The sequence below is a fragment of the Cricetulus griseus genome, chromosome 4, assembly GCF_003668045.3.
Source record: "Cricetulus griseus strain 17A/GY chromosome 4, alternate assembly CriGri-PICRH-1.0, whole genome shotgun sequence".
In the NCBI taxonomy this organism is placed as follows: Eukaryota; Metazoa; Chordata; class Mammalia; order Rodentia; family Cricetidae; genus Cricetulus; species Cricetulus griseus.
The window spans coordinates 165,495,047-165,517,306 of record NC_048597.1 but is presented as its reverse complement, the minus strand read 5'-3'; the positions used below and the strand labels follow the sequence as shown (position 1 = coordinate 165,517,306).

The 22,260-nt window shown below is 44.6% G+C and overlaps 1 protein-coding gene across 5 annotated transcripts in view; it reads right to left on the bottom strand.

Annotated features, from left to right (window-relative positions):
* The window catches only part of Slc35f2 (solute carrier family 35 member F2), a 46,563-nt gene extending 24,808 nt beyond the window's left edge, over positions 1–21,755 (bottom strand). The window contains exons 1-2 of one of the 5 annotated variants that reach the window (XR_004769619.1): positions 21,315–21,755; positions 8,019–8,150 (exon numbers count right to left, since the gene is read on the bottom strand). Coding sequence is in view for 3 of the 5 variants with exons in the window: in XM_027415079.2 (XP_027270880.1) it covers positions 8,019–8,150; positions 21,315–21,424 (242 nt within the window). In the remaining 2 variants the exon portion in view is untranslated. Of the gene's footprint in view, positions 1–8,018; positions 8,151–13,411; positions 13,444–21,314 lie in introns of those variants that run through there. The other 4 variants (XM_027415079.2, XM_027415080.2, XM_035443702.1 and 1 more) reach the window with 4 other exon arrangements.
* Between the last annotated feature and the right edge of the window lie 505 nt (positions 21,756–22,260).

The following is a 22,260-nucleotide window of genomic DNA, read 5'->3' as shown; positions in this document are numbered from 1 at the left end:
CTGATGTGATGATGATGATGATAACAGCAATAATGTAGGGCTGGGGTGTAATTCAATGGTGGACACAAGGTCCTAGGTTTAAACCCCCAGCAAAAATAAAAATACAAAATAAGCTACAATGCACAGTGGAATGGTGCAGAGTGGTAGTGATAGGTTCTGCTAGGCAGCATGAATTCTAGAACAAGGAAACTTGGCAACTGGGGAGACTCTTGGTCCATTAGCAAGACTTTGCTATCTGAATGGAAGACAAGAGCCCAAGGGGACAAGATAAAAAGATGAAGAAACTTATGGGATACCAGAAGAACAGAAAACCCCTCACCATTGAGTCTGGGTTGAAGCCTTTCACCAGCAGACAACCAAAAACTCCAATACAGTTAGCATTTGTCATGAAGATCGCCAACACAGAAACATTACACAAATGTTAAAATAACAGTGAACCTTGCTTATATGACTTTCAAGTATGGCTTACTCCTTCCCAGGTATTTTCTGGGAATCTCAAAAATAAGACCAAAACTTTGTTTAAAGACAAAAATAAAATATTCTTAACTTCCCTGCAACACTTGTGAACAAGAGTTTTACCTTATCAGCTACAGCCCTGCCCAATATATAGTAACCACCCTACAACATCATTTAAGTTTCTGAGTTGCAACTGCAAGACGTCACCCCAATTGGTAAGGACTTCGTGATGCCCTTTGAGACGTGACACAACAATCTCTCGGGTGTGTCTTACTTTCTCCTCAAGCACCTGTCTGTCTCTCAACTCTTATGCTTAAAAATACCTTTTCATAAATTCCAACTCTGCTTCTTACTGGCTCATCTTAAAATTCTTTACTATCACAAGAGTCAAAGTCCTTAAAAGATAAGAAACCTTCAGCTGCTGCTGCAGCTGGGTAGTGTTTTGCCCCAAGGCCTCTGAACTGCAAGAGTAGAAGAAAAGGTTTGTGAATTAGAACTCTATGACTGGATTTGCCAAGAAACTTTATATCTTCTCTTTCTTACTGTGGTACACAGGCTAGCTGTCATGCCCAACCAGCATCTGCAGGGCTTCTGGGGATATGAACTCTGGTCTTCCTGATTGAACAGCAAGCAATTTAACTACTGAGACACCTCCTTGGCCCCCATAGTGACTTACATTACCCTCTTTAGTGATGTCATTTAGCAAGTTTTAGGACCCAGAGGGATCTTAACAATGTGTCACGGGGCTGGAGAGATGGCTCAGAGGTTAAGAGCACTGACCGCTCTTCCAGAGGTCTTGAGTTCAATTCCCAGCAACCACATGATGGCTCACAACCATCTGTTATGAGCTCTGGTTCCCTCTTCTAGTGTGCATATATACATGGAAGCAGAATGTTGTATACATAATAAAAATAAATTAAAAAACAATGTGTCACTCTGAAAACAAAGAGAAATAGAGGTAGAGCCCCTGACCTCATGGAATTCACAACCTAATAGTGAAGAACAGTAAAGACATTATAGAAAGTGTGGTGAATGTGCTCAAAGAAATGGGATTTCATGAAAGACTTTGAACTAGGTGTTTCATAGACTCGAAGAATGAAGAGAAGTTATTCAGGTCAAGAGAAGAGCTATGGGGGATGGGGAGGTATCTTGGACTGTGTGCAAGCATGATGACCTGAGCCTAACCCCTGGAAGACACATAAAACTTTCAGTTTAGTAACTCACGTTTATAACCCCAGCACTAGGAAGGCAAAGGCAGGCAAGATCCCTCAGGCTGGCTTAGCCAAATCAGCCCCAGGTCACAGTGAAAGACAGTCTTTCAGAAAAGACTGTCTTTTGGGCCAGGGATGGCTCAATGTTTAAGAGTATTTGTAACACAGAGCGGTGGTGGCGCATGCCTTTAATACCAGCACTTAGGCGGTAGAGGCAGGCAGATCTCAGAGTTTGAGTCCAGCCTGGTCTACAGAGTGGGTTCCAGGATAGCTAAGGTTACACAGGAAAACCCTGTCTCAAAAAAACAAAATTAAAACAAACCCACAATCAATAGTCAATCAATAAAAATATGAGTACTTGTTGCTCTCACAGAGGACATGGATTTGGTTCCCAGCACTTACATGGTGGCTCATCACAGGATAGCCACCCTGAGAAACAATACTCAAGCTTGTCCTTTGGCCTCCATGCCACACATGCACATGCATTAACACTCATACCAGCACACATGCATGAACATACAGTACACAAGCACACATACAAGGGATGGGTGTGGGGAGACACCATGGGAACCATCATCCTATCAGATGGAAGAGCATTCTGCAGCACCAGTGTGGAAGAGTAACTCATCCAAGGGAATGGGCATCTATAAAACCTCCCTCAAACCTGTGGTACAACTAGAAAACAGTCATAGAAGTTCTAGACTATTTTCAAAGAATGAGTATGTGTGGAGAACTACATACGTGGAAAGAACTGAGGAAGATTTCCCTGACGTAAATTACTGCTCTATTGTTACCAATGCAGACTGCACAAGCTGACCTTGAGCTCTCTGCACACCCAGGTTGACCTTACACTGCAAATCCCCCTGCTTTAGCTCCCCAAATTTTGCGATTATAGGTGTGTACATCCACCCTTAAAGCTACTTGTTTCGTTGTAACCACTTTAGATCCTGTGACTAAATGTGGGCGGGAACTAAAGGCCATTCGACAAATAGCCAGTCTTCCCTCAAACATGTAAACAGGGCTCGGCTAAGAGCCTTGAGCTGGGGACATTGTCATGGATTATTTCCATATTTCCAATATGGAAGAACCTTTCTCACCTCAGTCAGAGAAAGATGCAACTACAGAAGGCTTAGAGATGCTGGCTTTGGAGACAAGGGGCCAGGAGACAAGAGACATGTGCAAGTGACTTTTAGAAGCTGGAAACAAAGGATTGGATTCCCAACTAGAGCTTCTATAAAAGGACACAACTCTACCATTACTAATTTTGGCCCAATAAGGCTTCTGTTGGTTGGCCTTCTGGGCATGGAAAGGAAGGTAATAAAGTCATGTTGCTTTGGCCATTAAACTTAATGAAGATGAAATAACAGAGACATGATCACTTTATAAGCCATAATTTTAAAACTTGGCTATAGGCTGGGCAAGGTGGCCCATGCCTTTAACCCCAGCCCTTGAGGGACAGAGGCAAGTAGTTTGTTATGATAGCCGCAGATAACAGACAAAACTAATTATGCATGAGCTACTTAAAACAGTACAAACAGTTAGAACTACTTATATTCTTCTTAATAAATTTGCTTAGCAGAATGATAATCACATCAAATAAAGAGGCTATTAAATAGCTTCGGGCAAAGTCAATCAGGAGCTGCTTTGGATTAAAATGCTCACCACTTGTGGGGAGATAAAAACCAGGCCTTCAAGCCAGAAACTGATAAAATGGTTTTACACAAATGAACAAATATTAAACTTGTAAATCTGGTGATTTCCTCTTACACCTTAAATTCTGTGTGAGTCTTAGATAGTTGAGAACATAGAGAACGTGTTAATATTCTCTCTCTCCCCCTGTACAGTAAAAGGAACTAGCAATGAGTTCCCACATATATTAACTTGCTTGGTTTTCACACAACAGTCAGAGTAGACATTATCTTTGCAAAGCTTACGTTGTCTAACCAAGTTCAAATGTCAAATCAAAATAGGAACACTAATGCCCAAAGAGGATGTTAAGGCCTGTCTGTGTTCTTCCCATTCTGCCAGGCTCAGAAGATGAAATAATGGAGAAGAAAGAAGGTAAGAAAAGAGATGGGGGCTGGCAAGCTGGCTCAGTGGGTAAAGATATTTGCTGCCAACCTCAACTATCTGAGTTCCGTGTCTGGGACCTGCATGGTAGGAGGGAGAACTGACTACCGTGGCTTGTCCCCTTACTTTCACACATGCACCATGGAAGGCACATACATACATACACACACACACACACACACACACACACACACACACACACATGCACACGCACAGGAAAAGGGCCCAATAATGGAATGCCAACCTATAAATTCCTACTTTGTTTTGATTATAATCCTCCTAATCCCATTTTCTACATTGTGACACTATGTATTGCATTTGTTTTACTGGTCTATAAATGCAGACAGTGCCGTGGACATTCTGACTGCTTCCCCCATACCTACAGCCACATGAAACTTAGTGATAACAGTAATGGTAAGGAGTATGACTGAGTGTAAACTGCAGAACACTAGTGTAAGGATTTCACATCTCTGCTTCATTTTTAACCCAACAGCCTATTGAGGGAGGTGCTATTATTGTTCCTATTTATGCAGAGATGTGAAGCTCTACTGAGAAGGGACTACCTCTGTCTCTGAGGACTCAAAAAAAAATTAATAACAACCTTCAAATCCTAACAGATGTGAGGCAGTGTAATGAAAATACCTGTGGGCCAGATATCACATTAAACACTCAAATCTAACCAAAACTCTGACACGACAGGAACTACAGGCACAGTTCCACAGGTAAGAGACTGGGCTTCAGCCGTTCAGAGAAACAACTTGCCTATGAAGGAATTATTATGTCTGTGTTTTTCCTGCTTTGCACACTATCCCTTGATAATGATAACAAAATGTGATATTGAGGATTATGATGCCACACAGAGGCCAGCTGATATGAATTATCCCACGTCTCTAACAATGGGCACTGATGCACAGCACACTGAGGGCATGTCTGACAAATACTTTAATGCATAGCGTTTTGGTGAAAATAAGGGAGAAGGCATAAAATCTATCCTGAAAGGGACTAAGGGTAGGATGAAGAAGGGCAGGATTAAACTGGGGTGACATCGACATGGCAGCTTCAAGCCTGACCTGCAAGAGTTTCCGCCCCGAGACAATCCATGAGTCAGGCTCTGCCCAGCATCTGGCAGAAGAACTGAGGGTAAACTAACCCTGTTCTCAACAGGCAGCCAGGAAGCCACAGCCCATAAAACATGTATTTTTAATGCCGCCTGCAGGGCGAGACTTCATAAAAAGTTTGGAAGACTACTTTTTTCAACATCTAAATTTACCTGTTTGTGGATTAGCAAAACAAAAGTCATTTTCCCTCTGGTTGTTGGTGTGGTTTACACTGTAGAATGCGGTCTTCAAATGAAGACAATCATCTGGCCTGCAGTGAGAAGGAAGAAGCCCACAGTGAAGGCGGGGCCAGAGCCGGAGCCCTATTGTGGTTTGGGTTCCTGGCTCCAGCTGCCTCCATGCTGTGGTTTGGCAGTTCGACTCTCCTTGACTCTGGAAAGCAATACATCCTTTTTCCCATGCCAGTGGTGAGCTGGATTTCCCTAAGAACCCATCTACTGAACTCATCAATTGCCACCCAGTCCTCTGAGGACAGAAGAAGTGAGAAGCAGATCTCAGAGCTCCTGGGGACAGGCCCAGTGAAAGAATGCAGAGGAGGGTGTTTGGGGAGATTTCCTGAGTCACTGGGTCCTTTCCAACTTTCAACACCCACCAGCTTCAAACAAGAAAAACTGTCACACCCCTCCTTCCTTAAGTCAAGCTCAGCTGGCATTGATTTCAGTCAGCCCACTGGCCCTCAATGCTCTCAAACTTTTTAAGAGACCTTCTACTACCTGACAAGAGGAACGAGCATCATTGGAAAGCTGGTGCACACACAACTTTTCCATCACACAAACCTCTACAACACATAGAGTGCATTACATCAGGGTTTAAAAAAAATGGCTCAGTCATTAAGAACACTTACTGTAAAGTGTGACAACCAGAGTTGGGACTCTCCAGTCCATACAACATAACAAGCCAGTCATCTTGCAAGTGCCTATACCTTCTTTGGCTCTCTGCATGTGCACAGACACACACCACACAGCATGCGTAAATAAAATACAATTCTAAGTGCATATGCCATAGTCCTATGTTTAGTGTAAGAATAACAGGATGGGATTAGAATCTGAATAAGAATAGTACTGTGCAAAAAAAAAAAAAAAGAAAAAGAAAAAAAGAAAAGAAAGAAAGAAAGAAAACCACCACACTCTACAGAAGTTGAAATACAGACAGCAAATAAACATACCCAGAGTCTACTTCATGAGCCAGGCACACTGCCTCGATGCTGGAACCCCACTCTTTGGGAGAATGGGGCAGCAGAACTGCTGTAAGCTTGAGGCTAGCTTGATCCTCATATCAAATCCCAGGCTAGCCTGGGCTAAAAAGTAAGACTTTTTTTATTTTATTCTCAAATAAAAAGAATTAGTCTAAGGAAATGGTTCAGGCAGCATGTTTAAATGTTTACCTTGCAAACATGAGTTCAAATCCATACCCCCAAAAAATGTGGTGTTTCATGCTTCTGATCCTTGTGCTGGGGAAGGTGGAAAAGAGGCAGATCCCTGGGGCTTCATGCCCAGCTGGCCTGGCCTACTGCCTGAGTTCTAAGCCTACAAGAGGAATGGTACCCACAGTTCTCTAGTCTCAGATGCACTCTTGCATGAACATACAACACACACACACACACACACACACACACACACACACACACACACACACACGTGATCAAATGTATGTGAATTAAGAGACTTCCATTTGTTTGGCTGTTGAAAATGCCAAGTGTGACAGCAGTAAGTGTGAGAAAGGACCCAGCTCCACAAGGGTTCTCACGTGTGGCTGGCTACCTGAACCACTTCCTCAGACTAATTTTTTTTTTTTTTTTTCCGAGACAGGGTTTCTCTGTGTAGCTTTGGAGCCTATCCTGGCACTCGCTCGGGAGACCAGGCTGGCCTCGAACTCACAAGTGCTGGGATTAAAGGTGTGCGCCACCAACACCCGGCTCAGACTAATTCTTTTTATTTGTAAATCAGTACAACTTTGGAAAGCAGTTTGGTACTTTCTTACAAAGTTCAAACCACACATAACTCATTTCCTAGGCGAATGCATATTTAAACATGTAAAGGAAGCTCTTACATGTGATCAACAGGACACCTGGTTTGTTCTGCAGCACTGGGGATCAAACCCAGGACCTTGTGCACACTAAGCTAGGGCTCTACCACTGTGCTATATCATGCTGTAGGAACATATGGAAGAATATTCCTAGAAGTCCTATTTGTAAGAACACAAACTCTGGAAAATACCCAAAACCCTACTGACAGAGTGAAAGCAAGAATGAACTAATGAAAGATCAAGTAAAGTGTGGTATATTCGAAGGAAAGAGAATTATTTAGAGTAATTGTGAGTATTGTTTGGCATCATAGAACAATATGCTAATATCTTAACAATGTGACATGGGGGTGGTCTCAGCATATTACACAGCACAGTGTCTTTTTTTTCTAGATCCCACTAATTTTTTATTAATTTATTTTTTACATTCCAATTCCAGTTTCCCTCTCCCCCCTCCCTCCCTCCCCCACTCCCCCCCACCTCCCATTCGCTCCTTGGAGAATGTAAGGCCACCCCGGGGAAGTCTACTAAGTCTGTCCCATCATCTTGTTGAGGCAGGACCAAGGCACCTCTCCACCTCCACACCCTTAATATAGGTAACAATGATTCAGCTGGAACAATATATGAGGTCACTGGCAGTGGGTCCAAAATCTAACACTAATGCACAAACTGACTTAGTGGAGCCCATTCTATATGGAGATACCTTGCCCAGCACTGTATCTTTTTTACAAAGTAAAACGGTTGGTTCAGTAAGGGCTGCAGAGACTGCTCAGCAGCTGAAAGAGCTGCTCGTAAGACCGGAGTTCAGTTCCAGCTCACAGGGACTCTGACCCCCTCTTCTGACCTGAGAGGGCACCTGAACTCATGTACATATACACACATACACACACACGTACACACAAGCACATAAATGTAATTAAAAATAAGAAATAAGGGCTAGAGAAATGATCCAACAGTTGAGAGCACTGACTGCTTTTCTAGAACACTTAGGTTCAGTTCCCAGTACCCACAAGGTGACTTTCAACTTTTTGTAGCTCTAATTCCAGAGGATCTCATGCTCTCTGCTGGCCTGCTTGGTGCACAGATATTAATGCAGGCAAAACATCCATACACGTAAGATAAAATAATCTTTTAAGAATACCTTTTAGGCTGGGTGCAGTGGTGCTCACCTCTAATTCCAGCATTCAGGAGGCAGATAGGAAGATCTGTGAATTCGAGGCCAGCTTGGTCTACAGAACAATTTCCCATTGTGGTACACAGTTGAAAATCCACACTAAAGAGAATGAGGAAGGAGTTCAAGGTCATCCTTGGTTACATATGGAATACAAGGCCCATCCTGAGATAAGTGAGACCCAATCTAAAAGAAAGAGCTGAACATGGTGGATCATGCCTAATTAATCCAAGCACTCAGGAGGCAGACACAGACAGATCTCTATGAATTTGATGTCAGCCTGACTTACATAATGAGTTACAGGCCAGCCAAAGTTACACAGTGGGGCCTTTTTCACAAAGAGATAGTCATACAGATAAAAACTATATTTAAAATACATATATAGTATATATGTTTATATATATGTGAAAGCAAGCAAATGGTGAAAGGAAGATTCAGGTGGTGACTACAGTTATCTGCAGTCAAATAAGATAAGGGGATGATGAAGGAAATGACTACCAGGTGCACATAGATTCTGGCTTAGGGGTACTAGTGGATTTATGGGAATGTATTACATTAACAAAATTAATAGAGCCATTCATGTGCCAACACTGAGCTCGTATCATGAGCCAAGAAGTAAGATTAATCTGCTTTGTGCAACTGAAGTCTAAAAAAAAAAATAAGTTAAAAGCTGTTTCAAGAAGATATTTATCTTGAGGTTTATGTACGGTCAGGCATGCCTGGAGATACAAATGGCTCAGAGGGAGGTTGCCAAAGGTCTCTTTGGGGTGTTGGGTTGTTTGCTTGCTTGCTTTTACTATCCATCTCACAAGATGCAAGAAAGTACCCAAGGATAGCAGCATAGAAGGCTAGGCCACATGGCCTGGATGGAAGGAAGCACGGTTGGTTCCCGGCTAGCTACAGTATAACTATAGTTATAATTATACTATAACTAACTATAAAGTTATAACTATACTATAACGAACAGTATAATTAGGGGAATTACTGACACTCCCTTTGCCTCAGTTTCCCCATGTTCAAATGAGAAAGGTAATGCAGAAAATTAGTAGAAACAGAATGTAGATCAGGAGTAAACTGCTTGCCTAGCATACTGGGTTAAATCCCCAGTACTTGGAACTGGGGTACAACTCAGGAGAGGGAAGCAGAAGGATGAAGAGTTGATATGAGTACATGAGACCCTGTCTCTAAAAATTAAAGCAAAACAAACAAGACAATTCTTTAAGGTGGGTATAGCGGCTCACACCTTTAATCCCAGCATTCAGGAGGTTAAGAACTCATTTTGAGATGAGTTCCAGGCCATCCCACATCACATGGAGGAAAAGAAGTTAATAGGATTGCATGAACTAATATACCCCAAAGCCCTGGAATACTATGGTCGCTAGGGTGCTCCCTAGCTAGCTGCTAGCCATGCTCAGCAAAGCTGGGCTCTTCCTGCTCATATCCTTTGCCCAACAGCCTCCTTGAAAACCAGGAGCTGCTGGACACAATGTCATACTCCTCTAATCCTAGCCATAGGGAGACAGAAGCAGCACGATCAACAAAAATTCAAGGCTAGCCCGGTCTATGTGGAAAGACCTTGTCTTGATGCACCCCACCCCTCCCAAGAAACTTAGAATTCCTCTTTCCAAATGTATTCCAAATTCTTCTAGAGCAGGGATGTCTCCAGGGTGCTCTGGGCATATCTACTACACCATGCATGACCCAGCCTCAAGTTCTCAATGGGGACACAGACTGGGGAAATTGAATCAAATAAAAGAAATAACTAACCAGGTGGTGGTGGCAGGGAGGGATGGAGGGAGAGAGAGAGAGGGGGGAGGAAAGAGAAAACTAAAAGGGGGGCTTTGGACTTCGATGTAGTCTTTCATGAAAGCTGGTTCACATCATTAGCATACTAGCTAACTTGTCCAGATGTTTTAATTACCATACATTCCTATAACTTTTCAAAACAAACATCCCCAAATCTGTGCATCAAGACTTTTTTTTTTTTACTCAACAGCTAGTATTTTATTCAGATACCAGTCTCATTACATGTGGTCCAAGAACATTCAAATAAAAACTCAAATAAAATCAGATGTTAAAGATCAATCTTCAATTATTAAAAATCAAAACCACTCCAGTCTTCATGCAGGCCTAGCCCTACGTTGCCTGTTCTAAGGTACTAAGTCATTTGGTTCCCGGGGCGGGGAGGGCAGGGGTTAATAGTTAGAAATTATAATTTTAAAAGAACACAGGTTTCCTGAGATAAGCTTGATAACACAGAAAAAAAAGTCACATGTGACAACGTGGGAGTGAAAGTTAGAAGAAATAAGACAAATAATTCACTTAGATGCCCCAGAGCGCATTCCTGTTACCTGGCAGAGTAAATTACCTTTCGAGGACACATACGGTGCCAGGTCAAATGCACGTGGTGTATGGAAAGGAGAGCTCATGGCTGTTAAACGTGCAGTGAAGAGACTTTTATCTGTATCTCTTGGGGCTAGAAGGATGCCTGCACAACCCGAAGTATCTGAGTTCAAATCCTAGCACCCATGCTAGGGGTTCTGAGTGTTTCTGTAACCCCAGCTCCAAAAGGGACGGAGACAGGGGGATTATTAGGGCTTGCTGAGTTCCAACGGGTCCAAGAAAACCTGAGCCCTGGGCTCAGGAAGAGATTCTGCCTGAAAGGAATGGGTAGAGAGTAACGCAGGAGGACACCCAACACTCCTGACCTCTGTGTGCACAAAGACACAAGCAGCTGCTCACACACATGCACAGATACATAAATACACACTAAATAAGTAAATGAACTGTTTTTTAAGATTTTATTTATTTATTATGTATACAACATTCTGCTTCCATGTATATCTGCACACCAGAAGAGGGCACCAGATCTCATAACCAATGGTTGTGAGCCACCATGTGGTTGCTGGGAATTGAACTCAGGACCTCTGGAAGAGCACTCAGTGCTCTTAACCTCTGAGCCATCTCTCCAGCCCATAAATGAAGAATTTTACTTCTTTTCTTTTTGTTTTATATGAGATGGGGTCTTGCTAACTATCTCCAGCTGTCCTGAAACACATCATGTAGCCCAAGCTGGCCTTGAACTCACATTAATCCTCCTGCCTCAGTCTGTCAGTGGTGGGACTACTAAAGTGTACCATAATGCCCAGCTAAGAATTTCAAGTAAAGGTTTTTTCTTTCTTGCCAAAATCTCTAGGATTAACAGCAAATGGGCCTGCTAAGCAATTAAATGGATTGGCCTACCCTAGAGAGTTGCCCAGTACCAGCCAACTTAATATTGGAGAACAGCTGCCAAAAATTCTGCATAGATGAATTAACAGAAGTGAGAGATCCATTACACAAGAAGTGCCATCCAATTTGATTTTTAAGTAAAGTCAGTGTGTAGAAGAGTGAGCTTGAAGCTTTCTGGAAAACCAGTCTGTTTGAAGTAAGTTCTCTAGCAATCCTCAATGAGTAACAAAGGAAATGATGGTTTTTTTTTGGGGGGGGGGGGCAGAATAAAGGGTGTTTATTGTAAAGATCTGTTTGGTTGTGGTTGTTTTGAGACAGGTTCTCATGAAGCCCTGATGGGTCAGAAGTAGGCCGAGGCTAGATTGACCTTGAACTCCTGAACCTTCTCCTCAGATGAAAGAATGGTGTGTCACCATCCCAGTTTAGAAAGTACTGGGGAATTGAAGCCAGGTCCTTTGGTGTGCTGGGCCAGTGCTTTACATACTGAGCTACAGCCTCAGTATGTAAATGATATTAAATGACATTACCAAAACATTTATCAAAACAGTTTCCAGGGACCGCAACTCACATCATCTGCCCATGTAGCCACCTACAAAACAAACATCTCTGAAAGCTGCCCCTTCAGAAAGAGCCTACTTTTATTTAGTCCTAGTGCTCACATCTTATTTACCACATCTCATAAAAGGAAAGGACCACAAATGGGTAGACCATGACTCCCCCAGAATATGGGCTATTAAATGACAATCTCAGTGTCAGGTGTGGGATAGCTCCCTGAGTCAAGGAAGCCCTACAGGCTCCCAAAACCACACAGACCACTGCTATTGGTCTTGGTAGATAGTAAGACTCTATTGCTGAAGATAATACACTTTGGGTACAGGACAGAGAAATCAAGATGGAAGTCACCTGAAAACTCTGATGACTAGTTTTCACTGTGCCAGAAGGTACTATGTAGACCACTGGGAGAGAAAAGACACCAATGGTACCCCTGCAGCCAACCCTCTATACTACAGTACCAACCTGCAAGGCAAGATGTGTCCAGCAATGTAATAGTGGCATGAACATCATGGGGGTAAGCAACTGCTTTTAGATTGAATTTGAAACTGGCTTCACAGGAAGGAATTCATGTCTGGACCTATAAGCCTGGTCAAAAGCCCATGGCTGGGCAGGTCACAGGCCCCAGGAGGAACCTACTCCTGTCATTTTGCTGAACAACATATTGTCTTTTTTATTTTTTTTTTGGTTTTTCGAGACAGGGTTTCTCTTTGTAGCTTTGGAGCCTATCCTGGCACTCGCTCTGGAGACCAGGCTGGCCTTGAACTCACAGAGATCCACCTGCCTCTGCCTCCCGAGTGCTGGGATTAAAGGCGTGTGCCATCAACGCCCGGCCTTAAACAACACATTGTCAAACTGCCTTCTAACTATTTTTGCTTAGCCCTATAGATTAATGCTTTCCTCAGCCTTGGCCAAAAAAGCTTCTCTCTGCAATGCTTAGCAATTAATGCAGAGACTGCATTAATCAAGTGCTGAGAGTAAGTGTCTATTGAGTGCTCGCTCCCAAATGGGGCGTCTCTAGCCACCCCACTTCATCCTTCAGGCTCAGGAAAGGGGTGGGAAAAATGTAGAAACTGGAGGATGGAGAAGAGCATGTGAAATTCTGTCTCTGGGTCATGAGACGGCCTCTGCACCCATACACTCGATACACCTATAATTACCTGCACAAGCTCAAGTCAACAAGGCCAGCCAGCATTCAACAGGCAGCACTACCTGGACAGAGGGGACATAAGGAGGGAAGGGAGGAGCAGGGAGTTTCTAGGGGGAGTTGTTGATGCATATCAATCAACATGCATTAGTTACATGTATGAAGCTGCCAAAGATAAAGAGTAAAGATATTCCACTTTTAAAAACAGGCTTTTAATATTCCCATAGAACTATCCTATCTGCAGAATGGGAAGAACGGCTACCATTTTGGATTTGTGCCAAGAGCAATACTACAGGGGCTTCCAAGATGAACCACTAGCCCTGGAAAGTGCCTTAGGGAAGACTAAGGCACTTTCCAGGGCTAGTGGTAATTATTGTCAAGCTTTCAATTATTGTCAAGTGAGAGCAGTGAGGGGTGGGGACATATATCTTACGTAGAGAAGAGGGGCATCCAACCAAGATGTATGTGAGGACAGGTTAGAAGGAGTCACACAGCCCAGCTTGGTACTGTCGACAAGACTCTTTCAGCTTCCACAAGAAGGCAGATAGCAAAAGCACTGAGGAGGGAACCACAAGAAAAAGGCTGAGTGTGCACGGGGGAAGCACAGGTGTGTCTCTGTCTCTGAAGTAATCATCATTCTGGTAGATGAACCAGGAGTGGAAAGGGACCCTTGTATTCAACATGGGGAAGCCTAAGTACTCACAAAGAGACAAATACTGTGTGAGTCCAGGCCATCACTAGGAGGCCTCTGGAGAAGCGAGATTGATAGACAAAGTAGACCAGGGTTGGCGATATAGCTCATCAGGTAAAGGCACTTACTGCCAAGCCTGATGACCTGAGTTTAATCCCCAGAATCCACATGGTGGAAGAAGAGAACGACTCCTCTGAGTTGTCCTCTGACCTCTATACTCCTACAGTGTAAGCATATGCACACACACACACACACACACACACACACACACACACACACACACACACACACACGAGAAAGAGAAAGAGATAGAGAGAGAGAGAGAGAGAGAGAGAGAGAGAGATGAACATAAATAAATGCACAAATATTTTTAAAGGCAGGGAAGGAAAGAGGAAAGGGAGGAAAGAAAAAAAACGAATGAAGACTGAAGATGGGTTGTAGGGGCTGCCAGGGTCAAGAAGGCAGAGGATAGTTTTTGTTTGGAATTATGAACACATTCTATAAGAGAACAGTGGAGAAGGCTGCACTATCTAATGATGTCTGCCTCTAATGTCTGCAAACAGCACACACAGAAGTAGCTAAAGGGGAGAAATTCAAACTATATAAATTTTAGCATAATATGGGGGGGGTTCAAGATAGGGTTTCTCTGTGTAGCCTTGGCTGTCCTAGAACTTGCTCTGTAGACCAGGCTGACCTTGAACTCACAGAGATCCGTCTGCCTCTGCCTCCCAAGTCCTGGGATTAAAAGCATGCCCCACCACCCCCTCCCCCCTGACCATTTTAGCATAATTTTTGTTGTTGTTGTTATTTTGTTTTTCAAGACAGAGTTTCTTTGTGGCTTTGTAGGCTGTCCTGGAACTAACTCTTGTAGACCAGGGTTGTCTCAAACTCACAGAGATCTGCCTGCCATTGCCTCCCAAGTGCTGGGATTAAAGGTGTGCACCACCACCACTCAGCTTTAGCATAATTTTTAAAACACTGAAATCAACTATTATGAATGGGTAAAAAGGGAAAAGAGAGAAATGGAAGAGGGAGGCCTTGAAGAGAGGTACCTGCAGTCACGTGAGATCTATCGGCGACCAGTGGCTCTCAGACTCGTGTTAGCTGTCGCTTACTACAAACACAGATATAAACTAAACGTTGTTACCCTCCCCAAGTTCTTGTGTTAGAATCTCATCCCCAAGCTGACAGTACTTGGAGGCATAGCTTTGGGAGGTGCTTAGGTCATGAAGGTGTGTGCTCATTAGTTTTTGTCAATTTGATATAAATGAGTCACCGGAGAAGATGAAAACACAGAACCTCAATTGAGGAACTGCCTCCACCAAACTAACCTATAGGCAAGTCTGTGGGACATTTTCTTGATTAATGATTGATATGAGAAGGCTGAACCACCCCTGCTGGGGCCACCCCTGAGCAGGTGATCCTGAGTTGTGTAAGAAAGAGCCATGAGGAGCAAGCCAATAAGTAGTATTTCTCCCTGGCCTCTGCATCAGTTCCTGCCTTGAGTTCCTGCCCTGGTTTCCCTGTATATCCAGATTGTGACCCATACAATGAAATAAACCCTTTCCTCCCCAGGTTGCTTTTGATCACAGTGTTTATCACAATGGGTAAAGTAACTATGATAGGGTCATCTTTATGATTGGGGTTGCTCTCTAACCCCTTCTGTCATGTAAAGGCATCATGAGGCATCGTGAGAAGATGGCCCTGCATGAGGCAGTAAATATACCTGCACCAGACACCAAGTCTGCAAGTGCCTCAACCTCAGACAACCCACTCTCCAGCTACAACAAATGAATCCCTGCTGTTCCCAAACCACTCAGCCTGGAATACTGGTGTCAACAATCTGGACAGCTTGCATAAAATCCCAATTATACAAGTGGCAATAGCAATGTATCTGTGGATGTCAGAGGCCAGCTAAGAAATTCACCAATTCCAATTCTTCACTTGTCCCCAGAATGACCTCTGAGGAATCTCCAGGGACTCCCAAGAGACCTCTTAGTTTGTACACTATCTGTGCAGGGGAAGGGCAGCATCCTAAAGCCTTGGCTTTCAGATACCATATGGTAAGGCTTCAGAACCAGTAAAGCAGGTTTCACTGTAGAACCAACCATAGCTATATCTCTCTGCCACTCACCAGCTAAGCAACTCAAGCAAGTTACTCATCTGCTCCGTCAAATGAGAAACCAAATTGTGTAGGTGTGTCACCGGGCTGATGAAATGGAAGCAGGGAATCCTTGTTTGATGGTGGCTATTGCTACCCTTTTGTTTTACTTGACATCTCTCTCATTGTGTGAAACCATGGATGGAAGTCACAGGAGTCCGGAAGACAGATGATAAAGGCTTACACTGAAATAATGGCTGAAAGGACTGAAGGGGGAATTGGCTCTAGGAATATTCTAGAAATGTTGTCAAGATGAAGAATAAGCTCTGACAGCCATCTTTTCTGCTTTCAAATTAGCCTACGAAAGGAGCAAAGAAAAGCAGGACAACCCAGACATTGTCTAGAACTAATCTTGGGAGAAGACCACATCCTGGGTAGTGTGGACAGAGGCTAGTAGAGGGCCTGTTGGAAGAGAGCCCTTAAGTTCTACTCTCTCCTCTCCCCTGTACCACACAGAGACAATCACTGTATGTCCTCTGACAACTCCCTGAAGAGCTGAGAAAGTGATCAAACAGGTCAGATGGGAGCAGCATCCAACAAAGCACTCAACAGCAGCTGTGCTCTGAGGGTGGAAATGGGAAGTCATTGGGCACCGTGGAGCCCAAATATCTGAGGCAGTTAAAAACAAACATCAGAGACCAGTACAAGACTGATCCTGACCCCTGAACATGGATGCCAATAAGGAGGCCTCTGCACTCCAGGGAGCCTCTGGTAGTGGATTAGTATTTTTCCCTGGTGCAAGAAGGGACTTTGAGAGCCCATCCCACGTGAAGGGATACACTCTGGCCCTGGACACATGGGGAAGGGCCCAGGACCAGCACAGGAAGATTTGGTGGACTTTGCAGAGCCCCCATTGAGGGCCCTACCCTGCCTGGGGAGTGGTGGGTGGATGGGGTGGGGGGTAGGTTGGAGTGGGGGAAGAGGGATGGGGGTGAGAGGAGGGAGAGGGAGAAGGGACTTACATGTGAAACAAGCTTGTTCCCTAACTTGAAATAATAAAAAGTTAAAAAAAAAAAAGAAAAAGAAAAAGAAAAAACATCGGACACTGTCTGGAGACATTTTGTCTCCAGATTGTCATATTGGTGTGTGTTGAGGGGTAAGGTTGTCGTGCTGACATCTATTGGGCAGAGTCCAGGATGCACAGCTTCCCCCAACAAGGAATTATCCAATTCAACGTGCGCTATAATAAAGTATATAACTGTGGACAAAACTTGACATTCCTCCTAACCCCCAAGTCTAGAAGAAGCAGATAGTAATTAATTGTACAAAATGGGGCTGGGAGAATTTATGGAGACTGGTAGGATAAAGGATTACCCAGGTCCCTGAAGCACAAAGCATATACATGCTCTCATTTCATTCAACTTCCTTAAATAATGCCACACACGGGTTCAGCATCCACATGGAGGCTCACAACTGTAACTCCAGCCCAAGGCAATCCAATGTCCTCGTCTGACCTCCTCAGGCACCAAGCAGGCATGCGGTGCACAGATACACATCTAGACAAAACACCCATAGACTGATGTTCCTATAGACTGGTGAATGGTGGCAAGGAGTGCTTCACTCTTGTAGATTGATGGATGGTCACAAGGAGTGCTCCACTTTTGTAGACTGATGGGTGTTGATAGGGAGTGCTCCTGTACACTGACAGAAACAAGGAATCCACTTGTAGACTGGTGAGCCACTGCTCACCTCCTCCAGTCCATGCCCTCTCCACACTCTCAGTTCCTTGCAGTCCTTTAAGCAAAACACTCTCCAGCCCTTCCAACCTGGCTACCTTTCTCACCTGGTAGGAACAAAACTTCAAGCTTCTCAGCTGTCCTTCACCTTGGCAGGCCTGCTCTCTGCTCTCCTTTGTGCCAACCCTGAACTTTGGAAGGCAGCTCTATTCACTACCGTAGCCCAACACCATCATCGAACTTTGGACTTACTCCTCTGGCACTTACCATCATTCGTTTACTATAATTTGATCATGAACCCTCTTGAAAACAGGAACTAAAAAGTCATCCCTACGGCCCCTCTCACAAAGATTAGTTAGGGCCTAGAATGCTACATATATACTTAAGGTGTATTGAATGAAAAAAAAAAAACTGACAGGCATTGTTACAAAAATATAAAAAGTTATGCCTCAACTGCTTACTCTTTATTTTTTTAAGGAAAAAGATAAGCACATGAAATAATAGTTTTCTGCTAGAGATAGAAGGTTGACAATCATAAGGAATATGCATTTGAAATATAGAAATAAATTAAGGTCTGTGTGTCAGAATATAAACTCTCTGATGGTGTACAAATGAGTGCCCTCTTGCACTTCTGGAAATCCATGTTTGTTTGTTTGTTTGTTTTGTTACAGTATATCATTTGATTAGAGAGCAATAAACAACAAAAGTCAGGCTCAAGGCCTGGAGGGGGAGAATGGGGAGGGGTGGGTGGGGAGGATGGTAGCCAACGCCTTTAATTCCAGCGTTTGGGAGGCAGAGGCAGGATGATCTCTAGAGTTCGAGACCAGCCTGGTCTACAGAGTGAGTTCCAGGGCAGCCAGAGCTACACAGGGAAACTCTTCTCAAAAAAAAAAAAAAAAAAAAAAGTCAGATTCCAGGGCAAAACCTATTGGGGGACATCCCAGGTCTATTACCCTGAATGTTCCAGACAGTAAGTGCCCATTGAACTTGTGGAATGAGTACTCAAGTGATCTGACACTTTTTCCCCCTCTTTTGTCTTTGAGACAAGTTATCACTACAGTTGGCCTTGAACTCCCAGAATGCCTTTGAACATTCCATCCCACTTTCTGAATGCTTGGGGTTACAGTCAGGCACCATCATAATCAGTCTATTTATCTAGTATTCACAATCACAAAGATAAATGTCTGCACCCTAAGGGAGGCAGCAATGTCAAAAGTTGGGGTCACCTAGAATATACACTTCAGATAAAGAAGGCAACCTGCTCCAGGCCCTTAACCTTTCCCTGTATTTAGTATCCACATATCAGAAGTAGTATTCTTGGTGAAAGGAGCAGAAAAGGGAAAAAAAATAAAACAACAAAAAAACTTCTATGAAACTATAAGCTATCTCTCTGTATGGTTCCCTGGACAAGAAGATTAGGAATTCAAGGCCAGCTTCAGAGAACATAGTAACTTGAAAGTCAGCATGGCCTACTTGAAATACTGAAAAATAGTATAAACAAAGAAAGAAAGTTGCAGGCTGTGACCCTCAGAATACACATCAACAGAAGGAGGCGTTCAGAGTATGGTGTAAAGAAAAGGATGCCCCCATGATCTTCATCATGGAAACCAGACACACACACCTGTAGTTCCAGGTACTCAGAAGGCTCAGGCAAGAGTCATTTAAACACAAAGTCAGCGGCCAGCTTGAGGACAACAGAGAAGCATGGTATGAAACAAAAAGAGTGCGGGAAACCTAACGACAGAATAAGAGCAAATACAGTTAATGGAGTCTAGAAGCATATTGTTGAGCTTAATTTGCTTTTCTGACATGCAATTTTCCATCAGGAAAAGAAATGATATAGGAGCAAAGAAAAGTAGGAAGAAAAGAACTTTATCATCTCTCAGCTATTTGTTCATTCACTCATTCATTCATTCTTGTGCTAAGGGTTGTGCAGAATGCACATGTGGAAAAGAACAATGCCTGCTGTTAAGCAAGCCCATTCACCAGGAGTGTAAAATACCCACAAACCACCCACCATCACACGAGAAAGTAAAAGTCCCTCGGGGAAGTGCAAAATAAACCTCACCGAGAGATGGGAGTCTTCTGATTATAAAACATACTCTCTGAAAAGATTCGCTAAGAAGAGAAAAATCACATTTGCTAGTTCTTGATCTCTTGCTGAGCTGGTATCTTCCAGATTATCTACCCCAGCCTTAGGGTCACTGGCATCTTCCCAATTACCACAAGTTCCCATTACCAGGGAATGAGAGCGGTGGTGACAACTAATCCATGCAGGACACTGACATGGGCCAGGCTCTCTCTTCCCACTGCTGTGTGGTCAACCAATGAATCCTCTCAAAGCCCTGAAGGGTAAGCAGGGCGGGGGTGGGGTGTAGAAGACTGTTAGTAATTTTCTTCTTGCATTATTTATCTATTTAGTGTGTCCATGGGTGTGTATACGTGTGGACATGCATGCCACAGCACACATGTGATGATCAGAGAACAGCTTTGGAGAACTGGTTCACCTTCTGTCGTGTATGTTCATCTTGCCTTACACCTCCCTCTTTTTTTTTTTCTATTGTTGAGAACTGAACCCAGGATCTGACCCATGATAATCATGAACTCTTAAACTGTGCTGCAGTACCGCCACGATCCTCAAATAGCACACAAGAATGGGGTGACTTGTCCAAGCAAGGCCAACTCACTAAGATTTGAATTCAAAGTCTGTCCCCTTAGTTACGTTGCTGTAACGTCTCCCAGCTAAGAAACTGCTGCCAAAGTATCAGGACATTACCCAGCTGAGAGAGAATGGTTGATTTGGGGCCAATTTACCCCTTTGAACACACATCTATTTAAAACTATGCTTATTTATGACAAAAAATGCATGTATACACATTTATCGACCAGCTCTGAAAGTGAGATGCCTTTTCAAGGGCGTAGCTTTCAAAAATCTTTCCTGAAACTCATTGCCTAGGGTGGATAGTGGCATATGCCTATAACCCTGGCACTCTCATAATCCCCAGGAGAATTGCTTAGCCTTGTGTTTCCCTACCTAGAAAGTGGGTCTAACAATAGTGCCATATCCTAAAGTGAAGGAGATGCGGTGCTACTGTCCACATAAATGGCTAAGCGCAGTGCCTGGCACGGAGCGAATGCTCGGTAAATGTATTTCATTATTTGCATGATAGTCTCTATGTGTCTCCAGAACGCGTCGTCCAGTGACCACAGAAAGCTTTCCCCAGAGTCGCTGCCAACTCCTTAAGAACATCTCTACCTGTGGTCCAACGGAGCACAGTGACATCAGACACCTGCTTCCCTGGACCTTAGCTCCGGAGGTAGTCATGTCACCTTGCTCAGGCCCCAAAACAGGGCAGACCTAGTCTCGGATTCGCAACAGCACAAAACTTAACCCAGCTTTCTCACTTGAGTGAACTCTAGTTGGAGGCAACACCAGGCCGGGTGGGAAAGGATCCCGAGCTGAAAGAATGCAGGCTCCGAGCCAGGAAGCACTTCCACCTGCCAAGCGCCAGGGTGGGCAGCCCTCCTCCACTGCATCCACGGGGACTCCCATCCTGCCGCGGGGGCACGGGGACGGATCTCACAATGCCAGCTGGATGAATCCCCTGCACACCTTCTGAAAAGCATCGCCACCATTTCTAAGGGTGTGTAGGGGAGCATCCAGGTGAAATGAGACCTCCCGAATGCGCATGGGGAATGCTCGGAACCAAAGTCGGGGCGCCACCGCCTCCGCAGACACGTGCGCGTGGGTTGCCAGCGAGTCTTGCCTGGGTCCCCGCCACCCGGGTCAGCCCCGCGCTGCACTCACCAGGTGAAGAGTTTGCCTCGGATCCTGCTCAGTAGACTGCCGATCGTGCCCATAGCGCCCAGCGCCTGGGGCTCCGTGACCCCCTCACTCGCCGGCGACTCGGCCTCCATGGGGTCCCTACGAGACTCGCGTGCCCGGAACCCCGCGAAGTGCCCCGGCCCGGAAGACAGGAGGCGGCGCCTGTGAGGACAGCGCGGACTCGGCCCGCGCCCTGCCTAGCTCTCCTGCTGCGCTCGCTCGCCTGCTCGCTCGCGTCCCCGCGCTCCTCCGCCTGGCTCGTGCGACAAATCATTAACTGTCAGGCCCTTAGGGCCAGACAATGCTTTTGCAGATCATCACCTGGCACCTCAGGGAAACTGGGAAGCTGGGGGAGAAAGGGCAGGTTTATTTTCTCAACTAGCGTCAGGGCAGGGTAGGACACAATGCAAATTTAAGGAATTAGGGGGTTGGGCTTCTTCCACTCTCCGGGGGAGATGGGGGTGGAGTTGACTTGATTAGTTTGCTTGACCCAACGTCTCACTCTGTAGCCCAGTCTACCCTGGAATTCACTAAGTAGCCGAGGCTAACTTCTAACTCGCAGAAGTCTTCCTGCCTCGGCTTCCAGAGGGCTGGAATTTACAGGCCAGCACTTCCACGCCCGGCGCATTTCAGGATTTTATGATTCCTTGTTTGAAGTCAGCAAACGAGGTGATCTGTTAAGAGGTTATCTTGGCTGGTTCCCAGCGTGTCCTATGGAACAAGGCGAGTTGGTACAGCCTGAACTTTGCTAACTGGAAGGACCCACTGACCCCGCCCCTGTCTCCTGGTCTCCCTCCCTCTTCCTGAAAGAACTGAAGAAAAGCTACAGTTTCTTTTCCTCGTAAAACAAAGATCAGGGACGTGTGTCTTTGTGGCGCGGGGCGAGGCAAGTCTGTCTCGTAGATGTGTTGTGCCTTGTCACACTCAG